This window comes from Phyllostomus hastatus, unplaced genomic scaffold, assembly GCF_019186645.2.
Source record: "Phyllostomus hastatus isolate PE091 unplaced genomic scaffold, TTU_PhHast_1.1 phas_scaffold_93, whole genome shotgun sequence".
NCBI lineage: Eukaryota > Metazoa > Chordata > Mammalia > Chiroptera > Phyllostomidae > Phyllostomus > Phyllostomus hastatus.
Window position 1 is genome coordinate 31,456,324 of NW_025334042.1, and position 15,808 is coordinate 31,472,131.

A 15,808-nucleotide genomic window follows, 5' to 3' on the forward strand; every position below is an offset into this window, starting at 1 on the left:
TAGGTATGTGCCCTTGACTGGGGATCAAGCCAGCAACAATTTTGGTACAAGGGACGACACTCCCACCACCTGAGCCGCCCGGGCAGGGAGTGTAGTTTATTCCTTTTTACTGGCATATCATATTCCCCTGCATGGGTATACCACAATTTGTTTACCCACTCATAAACTGATGAACATTTAGGTTGTTTCCACTTTTTGGCTAGCACGAATAATTTTGCTATGAACATTCACATATAAGTTTTGAGTAGCTATATGTTTCCAACTTTCTTGAGTTATACTAACTTGGAGTAGAACTGCTGGGTCATATGGTGACCATATGTTCTTTTTCAAAAATGAGAACACTCCTCTGCGTGACAATTAGTTTCTACAAATCCTTTTAAGGGAGGCTGCGACCACACAACAGAAACTTCTAAGCCCCCAATGACAACTCATATTAGAGTGGTGAGGTGGCTTCTTTGCAGCAGTGAAGTCAGATGTGAGCAACACCCTGAGACTGTAATCGCGCGCTGGTTACTGGGCAGCCTCTTTTCCGATGTTTCTCTGTTTCTTTGCCTATAATCAATAATCCTAATAATAGCTAATGTTTACTGAGCTATTACTCAATGTTGGCTTATTGTTACTCAGTGTTAGCTATTAGTATGATTTTCATTACATCATCGGATAAGAAAAGAGGCTGGAATTACCAATGACTAAAAATAAATAGCCTGGATACCCCAGGAAGAGCTCTTGCATTTGAGATAAACCTCAGACTAATCGTCATTTCCAGGAAGTGAGGGAAGGGACAGGGACTGACTGCAGTGAAAAGGAACTGTGTAGCAAACTCATGTGCTTTACACATTGTTATTTTTTTTACATTCTGTTGTTGCCTTAATTGTACTATTTTTTTTTAATTTTTAAAAGATTTTATTTATTTAGAGAGGGAAGGAAGGGAGAAAGAGAGAGAGAGAGAAACATCAATGTGCGGTTGTTGGGGGCCGTGGCCTGCAACTCAGGCATGTGCCCTGACTGGGAATCGAATCTGCGATGCTTTGGTTCGCAGCCCGCGCTCAATCCACTGAGCTACGTCGGCCAGGGCCACATTATTATTTTAAGCACAAGTTTCACAACGTTGCTTCTGCACTTCCTACTAAAAAGATTAGAAGTAGTGGTTAGAGATGATTAGAGAGAGAACTGTTGTTAAGGAATAGTATGCTGACCCAGTTGATACCCAGGAAATGGTACCTTTTAGCCTGTAAGCATGAAAGGAAAGAGAAAATCTGCAACAAGAAAAGGAAGATTCCAGAAAGCATGTCACAGCCCACATGCACACTGACAACTATCATCTTCAGGGAAAGGTCAAATTGTCTTCAGTATGTGTTACAGGAGTTAATTATGTATGGCAAATACATAGAAAAATACTTCAAAAAAAGATGTGTCTTGAAAGAACATGTGACAGTTACTAAGGACATCCATTCCCCTTGTGGAATGTTGACAGCCGTGACTACACCAGGTTAGCCATACAGAGAGAGCATCCTACTTACCCAGGACATACATAACAATGCTTGTAAATTATTCTTGTGTGACTTGCTCACACCACAATACTCACTAAGAAAAGGTAGCGTTCTTGTGCTGAGGTGTTCCGAGCAGCTAGTTTAAGGATCTGTCCCTCTTTTATTAGCTCATTTGAAGGATTTACAATGTCTTCTTCTTCTCCCAACATTTCATAAATCTCTAAAAGTTTCTTTAGGTTCTCCTAGGAAATTAAAACAAAACATGGCAAGATCAAATATAAGGAGTTTCACCTTGGTGGCTTTAATGATACAACAACCTTCAACCTTGGCTAAAATATGAAGAACTCAGAAGCAACTGAAACTAAGCCTAAATTTTGACATACAATGTCAGTTATGAGGAAATTAAAACTTGGGAGAAGATTATTACAGAAAATGCCAAGTAGTTTGCATACAACTTTTTTGGTTTATCTGTATCAATTCATTTTGATCCAAACCTATAGATAATATTAGGCTATATTGTTGACAATTATCTAAATAGAATATTACTATCTCCCCTGAAACATACTTACCATTTTTCTTATTGCACTATTAGAATGGCTTGCTGCTGTAGATATAATTTCAAGTGATTCTAAATGGGGGGAAAGAAAAGAAAATAAATACATGTTGTCCTTACTATGCTACTAGATAGCTGAATAACACACTTCTCATTACAATAAGAAGAAACTGGGAAGTGAGAAAAAAGTGGCAGAAATCTGAGACCAGAGATACACAATGAAAGCAGGAACAATTTCCACTGATAAACTGCATACTTTCAAAAGTTCATCTGTAAGTAGATCAATACTTGGAACTTGAAGGGTATTTCGTCATAAAAAGTCATATATGATGATTAGGCTTATAGGTATATTTAATCCATAATGAAACTTTCAAAATTGACAAATATCATGTACACTAGCTTGGACAAAGCACTCTGCCAGGTGCTTTCATAGATATTAGGTCAGTTACTTCTTCTACAATCCAGGATGGAAAGTACATCCGCTCCCCTTGTCAGACGAAAGAACTGGAGAGTGATATGCCTTGTATACGGTCACACAACTAGGAGATCAAAGGGCCACATTTGAACCAAAGACTTCTGGCCCAAATTCCTACAACATTTCAGTGGTATTATTTTATTTGTTCTTATGAGCAATGTAACCACTGAGCATAACCACCTTTCTTCAGGAAAAAGACAACCACAGATCTAGCCTCAGCCAGGTGAAAGAGAATCTTCCGACACCAATGCTGATGGAGGGATTTGTTGCTGGGTGGGTGGTGGCAAGACACAGGAACAGGAAATCCTGGAATGAGCGAGGTAGGGACTCTGGGATGCTGGCGAAACTGGAAAAGCTGAGACCTCCCGCTGGCTCAACCCAGGGAATGCCCTCACCCCTAAATAAAGCCCCCCTCTCTTACTTTTTTTTCAGTCTTATGAATGCTGGTTGGGCTAATTCTGTTACAGCCACTTTATCACCTTTGCACCAAACTTTCTCTGTTCTTTGTTCCACTGCTGAACAAAATGCACTTCTGTCACTTTCCCTACTTTTAGGTCTCCCTCCATGATCTCCTTAGAATTTTAGTGTACATGGCAATGGGAAATAAAAAAGTAATAAAGTACACTAGCATGTTGCCAACTTTGTCATTTTTGACATTAGCACCTTAGTGCAAGTCCAAGTCTTTGAATACAGAAGAAACTAGCTCTCCAAACTATAAATATAAATTCAGTTTCTCCTATATTCAACGACTTGGACTTATAGTTTGGAGAACTGTGCCAACTTGGGCAATTCTGTGCGTTCTCTGCAGGATTCACGGTGCAGGGAAACAAAACAGGACAGGCTGGGGACGCTGCGCAGGGGGCCGGCGTGAGGAGCGGCAGCGAGGACTTCCACCTCTGACCCAACTACTAGTTCTGCCACTAACGCCAAGCACTCAGGCCAGATGAGTGGCCAGTGGAGATGGAATAGAAAGTGGAAGAAATCAAGTCAGGAAAGTTCTAACCTGAAGGGGGACAAAGGGGAGGAGAGCAGTTCCTGTGGTCACTGAGTCTCTTGGACGGTGGGAAAACCGAAGCAGAGACAGCCCGTGTTGAAACACTACCCAGGCCCCAAGACCAAAGGCGGTGTTCTGTGTTCCTCATCTCTGACCAAGGGCCACTTACAGTAGGACACAAGAAACTATTAGGGGAAGTGGTGACACTTTAAGACTGTACACCAGTATTTTTAGTACTTATTGAATACTAACCCATTTCTACTTCTTAACTTTCATGCTTACCTTCACAGCTAATAGATTTTTTAAAAGTACACGAGAAAGTAAAATTAGTATTGAAACTCTTGAGTCTTTAAAAAAAAGTATTTCATTTATCATCTAAAAGATGTAAATGGCAAGTCTGTAAAATAAAACACAACTAGTGGACAAGAATAAAGTTTTCCCAGGGAAAATGGTAACTGACACTAAATAACACCATTTTCTCTTCTAAGCCAACTCTGCTTAGGTGATTTTTCCATAATCCCATCTGAACTTCCTTGGTTTGCATCAACCTATCTAGTCAACCAGCAGCACTGGTGATTCAGAACAGCAGATTCTTCCTGTGAGGTCACTGCGCACTGCTGGTCCAGAAGTCTCTAAGACTATAGTTTTATGTTTCAGAGTTAATGACTAACGTGAAACCAGCATGAGAAAAGTGATTTGCATTGCTCTAAAGTGCTTGTCTAACTGAGGTGCTGATAACAATTTCCAGTGAGGTTCTTCTCTGTCACCAATATTTTACCAAAGTGGCTCTGAGACCTATCTTGCTTTGTTATCACAAGGCTGCTTGGCCACCAAATGACCCCACAATGGAAAAGAGGGGCGGGGGAAGCATTTACTTTTAGCATCATTCCAGTCAGGAGAATCAGCGGGCAACTTCCGCAGGTAATCCTTAAGGAGCATCTCATACCGGGGAATCCGCTGAACGGGTTCTAGCATGTGATGCTGCAAAGTCAAGTTCCCACAGATCTTCTGTTTCTGTAATTAAGTTTATAAAGAAAGATTTAAGAATTAGGGTAGATAATCTAAAAACTCACTGGTGTACAGAGCTCTCATCAAGGGCAGAATCTCTCTACAAAGCCTGGTCTGTGTATCACATCTGCATTAGATAGATAAATCTAGAGTGCTAGTAATAATAAAAATTTTGAGCCCCATCCCAATCTATGAAACTACAGTCTTTGAGCTTAGGGACTGGGCATGTGCATTTAAAAACATCCCAGATTCTTCCACTTCAGTCTGAGGACTAACAACCTAATATAACAACAGAAGGGGGATCAAGAACTATAAGCAAGAACATCCCAGATTGCTGGCACCCACTTCAGTCACCCACTACCAGGGAGTGTGAGGTCACATTGTTAAATCTCACTCCACAGATTTTCACAAGAAGCATTGATAGGGTGTGCCAAAAGTGGGCTTAGAGTTGTGTGTGTGGAAAATAATACAATAGATAAATAATAATATCAATACAAGAATAAACTGTGTTTCTTGTACTCACAATTGTAAACCTACTTTTGCCCCACCTTATATTTAATTAAGCTTCACTAAGAACAACTTTATTAAATGACTTTAGACTTAGCAGAAACTATTTCATAATAAATCTACCACAAATGTCATTTCCTTTGAACTTAAAAAAGAATGACAAGATATGATCATTCATTTTATCATCTGTCAGAAAATTTTAATTTTTCATTAGGTCATGGAATTCTTTTCCATTAGAAACCAAAATCCCTAAATAGTTTCCACCCCCACCCACCCCTGAGAAACTGAGTCCATAGCATTTGTTTTCAATAAACTGTTAACATAATAAAGGGAAAACATGACTCAAAATATGCCCTTGTTCATATTAAACAAAGCATGAATCCTAACATGTTTATTAAACTCATATTATGATTAAGACACTGCAGGGTATAAAGGTTGTATTAAGACAGGGTGTTTGCATTTAAAAGCGAACAAGAATCCAAAGGCTTCACAGATAAAGGAGCATTGAACATGAACTTGGATGAGGGCAGGCTTTGGGTGGGGAGGAAAGTAAGGAAAGTGAGTGAAGACCGAGTGACCTTGGAGACCAGGCCCAAGACAGTGGGGCACAAAACATGTTCAGTAAAAGAGGACAATTGAGTTTTGTTGGCAAGTAATACATTTGTAAGGAAGCAGGATGAAGAAGAAACAGTAGTCTGGGGTAATAATGTCAGACTGTGTTTACTAGTGTTTCATCTAACGCAGATTTTCACGCATGGGAGTGATATCATTAGAGATCTATTAAGATCAACCTACTGCAATATGGCTTTAGGAAGTGTGAGGAAACTAGTGTGGAAGTTATTATTGTAGACCAAAGAAAGGAAAAAGAACCTGAAATTAGCATGGAAGCTGAGGGCTAATGGCTTTGCTTAATAAATATTAATAAGTTTAATTAACTCAATTTCTCTAACATACCTATATATATTCGGGAAAGTATTACTGATCCCAAAATCTATACATAAAGAAACCATGGCTGAGAAGAGTTAGGGGAGTTTTCTAAGGTCAAATGACTGTAAGTGGCAGACTAGATTCTAAACCAAGTTAGCAGATTCTCAGCCCATCACTCCTTTCACAGCCCCATCCTTTCCACATGATGTGAAGGTGACAGGCATTGCCGAGACGGACTTAAGATTTGATAAAATGACGACCACCATCATCACCACTGTGTAGTGAGCACTTGTTGTGCAACAAGCTCCATGTTAAGCTCCTTGAATGTATTGTCTCGTGGGCAAATACGGAGAAGGAAGACAGACAAAAGAGAGCAGTCAAGGAGCAAGAGAGTCCCCAACCCCAGAACCTTGTGTAACTAAAGAATTCCTTTCAACTACTTAAATTTTAGCAAAGAATAGTTATTAACAATTTTGATTAGAGAATCAAATAGAAATTACTATGGTATTATTAAAATGTATTATCCAGGTATAATAAATTTTTTTAAAAATCAGGACACAGAAATAAAGCAACAAAAAAATCCAACATAATTATGTTCCCAAGATGTCAGGATTTATAGCGATCATGCTTTATATTCTGTCCAACATCTCAACCTCTGAAAGAAAGGACAGGCACAGAACTAAATGGGAATCCACTTTGTAACATATGTGCACCCCTGCTAAAACCCCCTTTCTGATCGCAAAAGCAAATGGAGATTTCACTATTCAACACACGGCCCATGCTCAATAAATACTTTAACTCTGCAGAGATGACTTCTGCATCATTCAGAGTGGAAAGGAATTTGGTGAGGTGTCTTGGACAGCTATTGCGATCTACATTTTAAATCTAGAAGACTATGATTTGTACAGAAAAATTGATGCAGGGCCTTGAATAAAAGAATCATATTACCTGAATTTCTTCAACTACTAATTTGAACTGGGGAATACGCTCTGTCATGTTTTTAACCAATTCCATTGCGTTATCGAATCCCTTCACATATTCTCCATACATCTTCAAGAATGGCGCCAATTTCTGAAGGATATCACCAATTCTAGGGGTAGTTTCCCTGTATAAAATATAGAAACAAGTCATGAAGGTTTCTTATAGAATGAGTGAATGAACAGAATTTCGAATGAAGTAGTCGCTTTTCTACACGCACCCTGTGCTTTACTGGATCGACCCTGCTGTGAGACTGGTAGAGAGTGAAGGCGGGTCGACACCTGAAGGCTAGGAATGATATAGTAAAGAGGGAGCGAAGAAAATCTTGAAGCTCCACATCACCCATAACATGTTATCTTCACTAATCTAAATAGTTTGAACAGCAGAGATGACATTCTTTTCAATTAAAGTTGAAAACATGCAACTTCTATTATTGGTCTATCACATAAAAAATTAGCACAAATGTTTGCCTACAGGTCTGCATGACATTAGTATTTCAGTTTAAAAGCTGAATAGCACAGCATCTAGTACGATTGTCAGACATATCATTTGCTCTCTCTTCCTCTTACCATTCTTGCATTCGTTTCTCCAGTTCTGGCAATAGGAATTTACTATGGAAGGCATTTATTGATGAAATATTAGAAAAGATTTTATTCACCATCTCTGCTGGAAATGAGCCTCGATTTGCCTCTTCCAATAGTTTGCAATAAAATACCTGAATAAGAGAATAAAGCAAACATTACCTCAAATTTATTGGCTTACCATCTGGCATTGTGCTAGGCACATAGTGGGATCTTTAATATGATTTTGTTGAATAAATGAAAATGTTCATGGTTCAAGAAATCAATCATTTTTGAACTGTAAGAGTGAGTATGTGCTTTGATTAAGAAGAACCAAGGATTCAAATTAGGAAACTTTGACCCTAACCTAGGGTATACCTCTTTCTGTGGCATGTTAACCTTTTCTGAGCTGGAGAATTTCCAATTGAGGTCAACAGAACTTACCTCTCCAATCCACAGGTGGAGTTAAGAGATTAAAAAAGTTCGCATACACACAATAATTGTGGTATGGCCCCACTCCTGTTTATGTTTTCAATGACATGTATATGGCACTTCCTACATATTGTCATTACTGTCGTTCGTTGAAATAAATCTAATTTTTTTCTATTAAAACTATGCAACCTTTGGGGAGGGAGCACATCATGATTTACTTTCCACTGTAGAAAAGGTGCTTGATAAAGAGCTGGTCAGTGGATGAACTAAAGAATATTTCAGTTCTCCGATGTTTCTCTGCTCTTTAGTAAAAAATAATGCCTAAGTTAAAACACTCGTATGAGCATAAAAAAGATCTTCACCTGTCCTGCACATAATAACTGGTATCTTTTTTTTAAAAAAAAAGGATTTTATTTATCTATTTTTAGAGAGAGGGAAAGGGAGGGACTAAGAGAGGGAGAGAAACATCAATATGTGGTTGCCTCTCGTGGGACCCCACCAGGGGCCTGGCCTGCAACCCAGGCATGTGCCCTGACTGGGAATTGAACCAGCGACCCTTTGGTTCACAGGTCAGCATTCAATCCACTGAGTCACACCAGCCAGGGCGATAGCCGGTATCTTAAAGACAGTAAAAAAGAACTTGTAGTCTTAGCTGTCCTCCACTAGGGCTACTACACTCCTTGACATTCTGCTAAATGCAGGCAGAAGGAAGTCTGTTCCTTCACAATGTCTAGGTGGTTGTTAATTTTCTAAATCCACCCCCACAGCGTTTTCTTGGGAGACAAAAAAAAAACCCCATAAAATTACATCCTTAGAGACATCAGTAGATAGGATATTGAAGTAATTAAGACTCTAAAGTTCTCTAAGGTCAGCAAAAATAGCTGAATAAGCTAATGTGGCTGAAAAAGGTGGGGCAGGTGGAGGGACTCCATTCAACAGAAGAAAAGACACATCCCCACTATGGGGGTATCTAAATGTTTCAGGTCTTTGATCCCCATGAGGAGAAAAGTTGTTTTGAAGACACAAACTCAACATAAATGGACTGAATTATGGAGAAATTCTTTGGAAAATGAATGTTTGAGTCACAAACTCATTATTTCAAAAAAACACAGTTTTAATTTGGCCCCTTAAAGCTCACCATAACAGCGACACAGCTTACTGTGGGAATCGGTGACAGGGAGTGTACACAGGACAACCTACTCCTGAAGTGTTCCAGTTTTCCAGGGGCAGAAGTGGGACAATTCTTCTCCCAACTAAAACTCAAACACGGTGACTTTCTCTTATAAAGGGGCCTATATTAGCAGATTGTCTACCAGTTACCTTGTTCTTTTATCACTGAAGCAGGATTAAGGGACCTTAGTTTTCAACAGTTGCTCTAATGATATATTTAGAAACCTTTTCACAGAACTAGAACAAATGTTCCAAAAATTTATTTCAAACCACAAAAGACTTTGAATGGCCATAGCAACCTTGTGAAAGAACGAAGTTGGAGGAATCACACTACCTGATATCAAACTGTACTGCAAGGCCGTACTATACTGTATACTGTTCATTACAACCTATACTGTAACCAAAACAGAATGATACAGGCATAAAAACAGACATATAGATCAATGGGACAGAATAGAGAGCCCAGAAATAAACCTACATCTTTATGGTCAATATCTGACAAATCAAGAACATACAATGGAGTAAAGATAGCCTATTTAATAAATGGTGTTGAGGAAATTGGACAAATGCAAGTAAAAAGAATGACATTAGACCGCCTTCTTATACCAAATGAAAGAATAAACTCAAAATGGATAAAGGACTTAACTGTTAGACTCAAAACCTTAAAAATCCTAAAAACATAGGTAGTAAACTTTCAAACATTTCTTTTAGCAATATTTTTTTCTGGTATATCTGCTCAGGCAAGAGAAACAGAAGAAAAATAAGCAAATGGTACTGTATTAAACTAGAAAGCTTTTGCACAGCCAAGGAAGCCAAAATGAAAAGTTAACCCACTGAATGGGAGAACATATTCGCTAATGATACATCTGATAAGGGGTCAATACACAAAATTTATTTTAAAACTTATAAGGTTCAACACCAACCCCCCGAAAAAGCAAACTATCCAATTAAAAAATGGGCAAAGAGAACAAACCAATGACCAACAAACATAGAAAAGATGCTCAATGACACTAGCCATCAGAGAGATGCAAATGAAAACCACAATGAGATACCACCTCACACCTGTCATAATGGCTATCATCAGTAAATCAGCAAACAACAAGTGTTGGCAAGGACGTGGAGAAAAGGGAACCCTAGTGCACTGTTGGTGGGAATGCAGATTAGTGCAGCCACTGTGGAAAACAGTATGGAGATACCACAAAAAATTAAAAATGGAACTGTCTTATGACTGAGCAATTCCACTTCGGAGAATATATCCAAAGAAACCCAAAACACTGATTCAAAAGAATATATGCACCCATGTGTTTATTGTAGCATTATTTATAATGGCCAAAATAAGGAAGCAGCCCAAGTGTCCATTGGTAGACAAGTGGATAAAAAAATCAGTAGTACATTTACACAATGGAATACTACTCTACAGTAAAAAATGGAGGAGGGAGTACCTTACCCTTTGTGACAGCATGGGTGGACCTGGAGAGTATTGTGTTAAATGAGATAAGCCAGTCAGAGAAAGACAAGTACTATATGATTTCACGTATATGCAGAATCTAACGAGCAAACAAAATAGACATGGACTCAGACTCATAGATACAGAGAACAGACTGACAGCTGTCAAAGCAGTGGGGGCTTGGGGACTGGGTGGAAAAGGTGAAGGGATTAAGAAAAAAAAACCCCCACCTCATAAACACAGACAACAGTATGGTGATTACCACAGTGGCAGGGGGATGGGGGCAGGTAGAAGAGAATAAAGGGGGATAAATGGAGATGGAAGGAGACTTGACTTAGGGTGGTAAACACACAACACAATATGCAGGTGATATATTATAGAATTATACACCTGAAACCTATATAATTTTATTAACCAATTTCACCCCAATAAATTCACTTTTAAAAAAAATTTTCTAAAAAGAAATATTGGAAAAAAACCCTTTCTCTGCTAATGTGCTTTTGAAATGATACTGAAGGCTCTCCCATGATAAAAGTACAAAATGTGATAAAGTAGACTCACATAATCAACAAATATGGACCATGCAACTTTACACCAGGCACCGTAAAAGACATTTCACGCAAGGCTGAGCAAGAGAACTCTCCAACCCCTTCTGGCCCTGCAGCAACCCACACGATGCACACAGGGCTGAAGAGCAAACAGGCCAGACAGGATCAGGATGTATTCACATTAGTATCACACCAGAATCACCAAAATCTTATTTAGATTATATTAATAATGCGGTGTACAGAACCACAATAAATGGTTTAGGGCTATGATACACAAACGCACTTGTGACTTACACCAAGAGTCCCTTAGTCTGTTCCATGTTAAGTATATACCCTTTATACCTAGTAAATTTGCTAACAAAGTTGAAAATATTACACTTTTCCTTTCATTGGCCCAAAAGGGAGAGGGCCTTCTTTGTAGTTTCTAAAGACTTTAATTATGAAGTTAAAATAACATATAGTGCTAAAAATTCAAGTAATTTTGAAAAGGAAAACATTACCTGATCTAAGAGGTCAAGTCGGTTGACATAAGCTCTTTCCGTAAGCAAGAGTTCATTGGCTATGTTGTGAAGTTTTTGCTCATTTGTCTCCTACAAATAGAATAGATATTCACATATTAGGACATCAAGCTTGGATGATATTTCTCAAGTAATAAACGCCTCATCAAATGGATTGATTAAAACTGTTTTCTCAAGCTCCTCAGGTACCTAATTCCTTTCAGCCATCAAGGAACATCCAAGCAGAAAGGAACAAAATTAGCAATAAGCAATTTGCTGGATATAATTTATAACAGCATCTTTAAGTTATAACTTCTTCTCTGACCTTTGTAGCAATCAGTAATCATACTCACCCATCTTTTCTTTGAAACATCTTGAATCTTTTCCAGTTCTCAGAGACTATACTTTTCTCTTTCTGAAAGAAAAAAGTATAGCCCACCTCTCTTGAGCTACTCTTTATAGGATTCCATCGCTCTCTCAAACATCATCTCTAATTATCAGCTCTATGCATGGAACTTTTTGCCTTTCAAAAAAACCCCACAATATTTTATTGTGGAAAATTTTAAACATATATAAAAGTAGAAAAAAAGTAAAATGAACCTTCATGCGTCCACTGCTGAGATTCAACAATTATCAACTCATTGTTCATCTCATTTCAACTATGCCCCACCCACCTCCTTCTACCTATATTTTAAAATTAGATCCACACTTCATTATTTCTTCAGTATATGTTTACTTAACACTTAAATGTACTTGTAGAACCTTCCTAGTTCCATGAGGATAGGAACAGTTTTTCCTGGTTAACTGTCCTGTCTCTTGTGTCTACTACAATGCTTCAATAACACATGGACACACAATAAAATTTTAACAGTTTCACCCCCCTAACTATTGTTGGACATGTATTACCACTTTGACATGGTGTCGACATAAAACAAAACTCATTATTTCTGGAAAACATCTATTCTACCACCACCCCAAACTCTATCACCCTGGCAATGGTTCCATCCCTTTCCAGTTATGTCTTTGGCATCTGAATTACTTTATACTTAGTTCCTCACTAAGTCCACTGAGCTACCCACCCCTGTCATGGCAGTTTTATGTCTTTAGCATCGTCCTTTAGGTTCTCACCACCGCTGGCCCTGTTTTGCTCCCACAGTATCTCAAGCCCAGGCCATTGATAGTTGCCTTATGCTCTGATTTCACTATGTTTTGGCTCTAACCCACCTTGTCTACTGCTGGGTGAGGAATCTTTCTAAAACTTTGCTTTGCCCACATAATCCCACTTTCCATAGAAAGAGGAGCCTTCCACAGTATTCCCCTCAAAGACAGGATCAGATCCAGATTCCATCTACCATTCTGGGTTGTTCAAGCCTCGTCACTTCCTCACATTTCTTCCTCGCCGTCTCTTCTTGACAGGCACCCTTTCCTCCACGCACGGTTCTCTCTGCCTTCATCCAAACACACCCCTGCCATTTCTAAGCCTTTCTTGTATCCTCGCTGCCTGGCACATGCTCTTGTTGTATCTCTCTAGGAGTTTAAGACTCACTTTTCTTTCAACAGCTTGATGCATTTCCGTCCCTTGCCGATGGAGCCTTCTTTAACTACCTGAAGCCCTTGGGCTTGGTCCTATTAAGGTGCATTTTAGATTTTATGCCAGGACATCTGTTTGTTTAGAAATTTCTACCTAGTTACTTTGTTGAAATAATCTTTTTCACTCTAGGAGAGTATAAAAGTATAATAAGGGTTTAGTAATAACTCTAGTGCCAAAGCATATTTCAAGACAGGGTCTAATTTGTGTAAATGTTACACTTCAAACTATAAAAAAGAATGTTTCATTGTACTCAACATATATGACAGCCACTGTATGCTTTACATGCAGCATCCATGCTACTGTGGAAAATAACCAAGTTGCTTCTTCCAGCAGAGATGAGTAGGTAAAGTAACAATACTGTTTAAATAATTTGTGGTCTCAGAAATACTAACATAACAACTATGTAGTCAGCAAATTCCCCAATTAGCCAAGGTTTTAGTTTAACTTAATGAATTCAGGGTAAAGCACTAGTAGTGTTACCTGCCTGGCATCCTTCCCCCCTCCCATTTTTTTATTGAAGATATTTTTTAAAAAAATCCCCACCTGAGGATATGTTTATCAATTTTGGAGAATGAGGAAGGGAGAGAGAGAAAGAGAGAAATATCAATGGGTTGTGGTTGTCGCTCTTATGTGCCCCAACCAAGGATCAAAACTGCAAACTAGATATGTGTCCTAACTGGGAACCAATCCTGTGACCTTTTGGTGTATAGGATGACACTCTAACCAACTGAGCCACCCAGCCATGGCTCCCCCCATTTCTTAATAGTTTCCAGATTTGGGTAGTGTATTATCCCACTACTATGTAGCCTTTCCTTTAGGGAAACTAACCTCATTCTCAGACCAAAAGGGAGACCCTAAATTGTGTAACAATGATGGGTACAGACGGATTAGTTCAGGAGCCAAGGAGACATGAGGAAGTATGCTCTGGCAGCTTTGGAAACAGAGGTTTGCCCTGGCTGGTGTAGCTCAGTGGATTGAGTGCCAGCCTGTGAACCAAAGCATCACTGGTTTGATTCCCAGTCAGGGCATATGCATGGGTTGCAGGCCAGGTCCCCAGTAGGGGTATGCAAGAGGCAATCACAGGTTGATGTTTCTCTCCCTTTCTTTCTTCCTCCCTTCTTCTCTGTCTATAAATAAATAAATAAATAAATAAATAAATCTTTTTTATGGAAGGAAGGAAGGAAGGAAGGAGAAAAGAAGGAAAGGAAAGGAAAGGAAAGGAAAGGAAAGGAAAGGAAAGGAAAGGAAAGGAAAGGAAAGGAAAGGAAAGGAAAGGAAAGGAAAGGAAAGGAAAAGAGGCTCCTTGTTTTTAAAGGAAGAACCACAGAAAAAGAGCTCTCTCTCTGCTGCTCCATGTAAATGAGGGAACCTATGCTGGCTTCAGTGCTATGAGCGGCAGTTCCATAACCACAGAGATGCAGCCAAAAAAGTCATATTGTTTAAGCCAGGTCAAGTGTTACTGATGTTATCTGTAGCATCCAGATTAATACAGAAAATAAATACTATGAAACAGAAGTAGCATATGTATTCCATGAAATTTAAAAAACTTTCAAGTAATTTTTAAACAATTACTACTTATATTATTTACTTCTCTCTAGAATGTAAAATACTTAATGAACTAAAAATGGGACTGAAACTGTTAATAAGTGAACACAAATACACAGTATACACAAATACATAAGAAATCTATCAACATTTCAGGGGAAGATGAAGTCATATGTTATTCTACATACTCACAGGAAATACTGACCTAATCGATGTTATGTTATTTATGTTCATTTTGTGTTTTAAAGCCAGATTTATTGAGATGAAATGTACAAATAATAGAAAAATTTGCCCTTTTGGTGTAAAGTTTTAGCTTTGCCAAATGCTCACAATCATGTCACCACCACCACATCCGGATACAGCGCACTCCCACCCAGCTCCTCCCAGGGCTCCCGGGAGTCCGTGCCACCCTCTCGGCGGACCAGCCCCGGGATGTTACTGCTCTGTCCTGGGCCAGAAGGCTGTGTGAATGGAACTGCACAGCATGTGCCTTTTGAGTCTCGCTTTTCATTTATCAAAATGCATTCTGAGATACATCCATGTTCTTGGTAGTAGTCTGTTCTTTCCAAGCTCCCAGTTTTATCCTAATAGTACCAATGTATCTTTTTGATTCATACACTTTTATGTGTTTTGATTCTAGTTCTGACAAATATCTTTAAAGAGAACGATCCTGCAGAATTTGCGCTGGAGTACAATAATGTCTCCTTTATGAGTCAGAATTCACTAACCAAGAGGTCATACTGCCTATTATTGCCATGCCATGCAGTCACCCCTGAGGTCTTCCACATCCTGGGGGGGGGAATCTTAGGATGCTACGAAGAAACAATCTTTTGCTGACTGCATGTCATATTTTAGCTAAACGTGGCAAATTGTGGGTATCCTGGACATATTTTCCAAAATCAAAGGGGATGCCAGCAGTTATTAGCAAAAGCTATATCCCTTCCACACAGATGGTCTTCTAACGTGAGGTCCCTGACCTTGCCAAAACCAACACAAAGATAAGCAAAAGTTAGTTTGCTGACATGGTTTAATCACTCACATGGAGGTTTGTGAAAAGTTCCTAAGGATTTTGTGGTTGAGGTCAGG

At 39.0% G+C, this 15,808-nt stretch overlaps 1 protein-coding gene across 3 annotated transcripts in view; it reads right to left on the reverse strand.

Moving 5' to 3' along the window:
* Positions 1 to 15,808, reverse strand: part of FGD4 (FYVE, RhoGEF and PH domain containing 4) — a 214,072-nt gene that overhangs the window by 30,233 nt on the left and 168,031 nt on the right. For all 3 annotated transcript variants that reach the window (XM_045828988.1, XM_045828991.1, XM_045828990.1), the window contains exons 5-10: positions 11,590 to 11,679; positions 7,502 to 7,647; positions 6,903 to 7,059; positions 4,388 to 4,526; positions 2,060 to 2,118; positions 1,586 to 1,732 (exon numbers count right to left, since the gene is read on the reverse strand). In XM_045828988.1, coding sequence (XP_045684944.1) covers positions 1,586 to 1,732; positions 2,060 to 2,118; positions 4,388 to 4,526; positions 6,903 to 7,059; positions 7,502 to 7,647; positions 11,590 to 11,679 — 738 coding nt within the window. The remainder of the gene's footprint in view (positions 1 to 1,585; positions 1,733 to 2,059; positions 2,119 to 4,387; positions 4,527 to 6,902; positions 7,060 to 7,501; positions 7,648 to 11,589; positions 11,680 to 15,808) is intronic.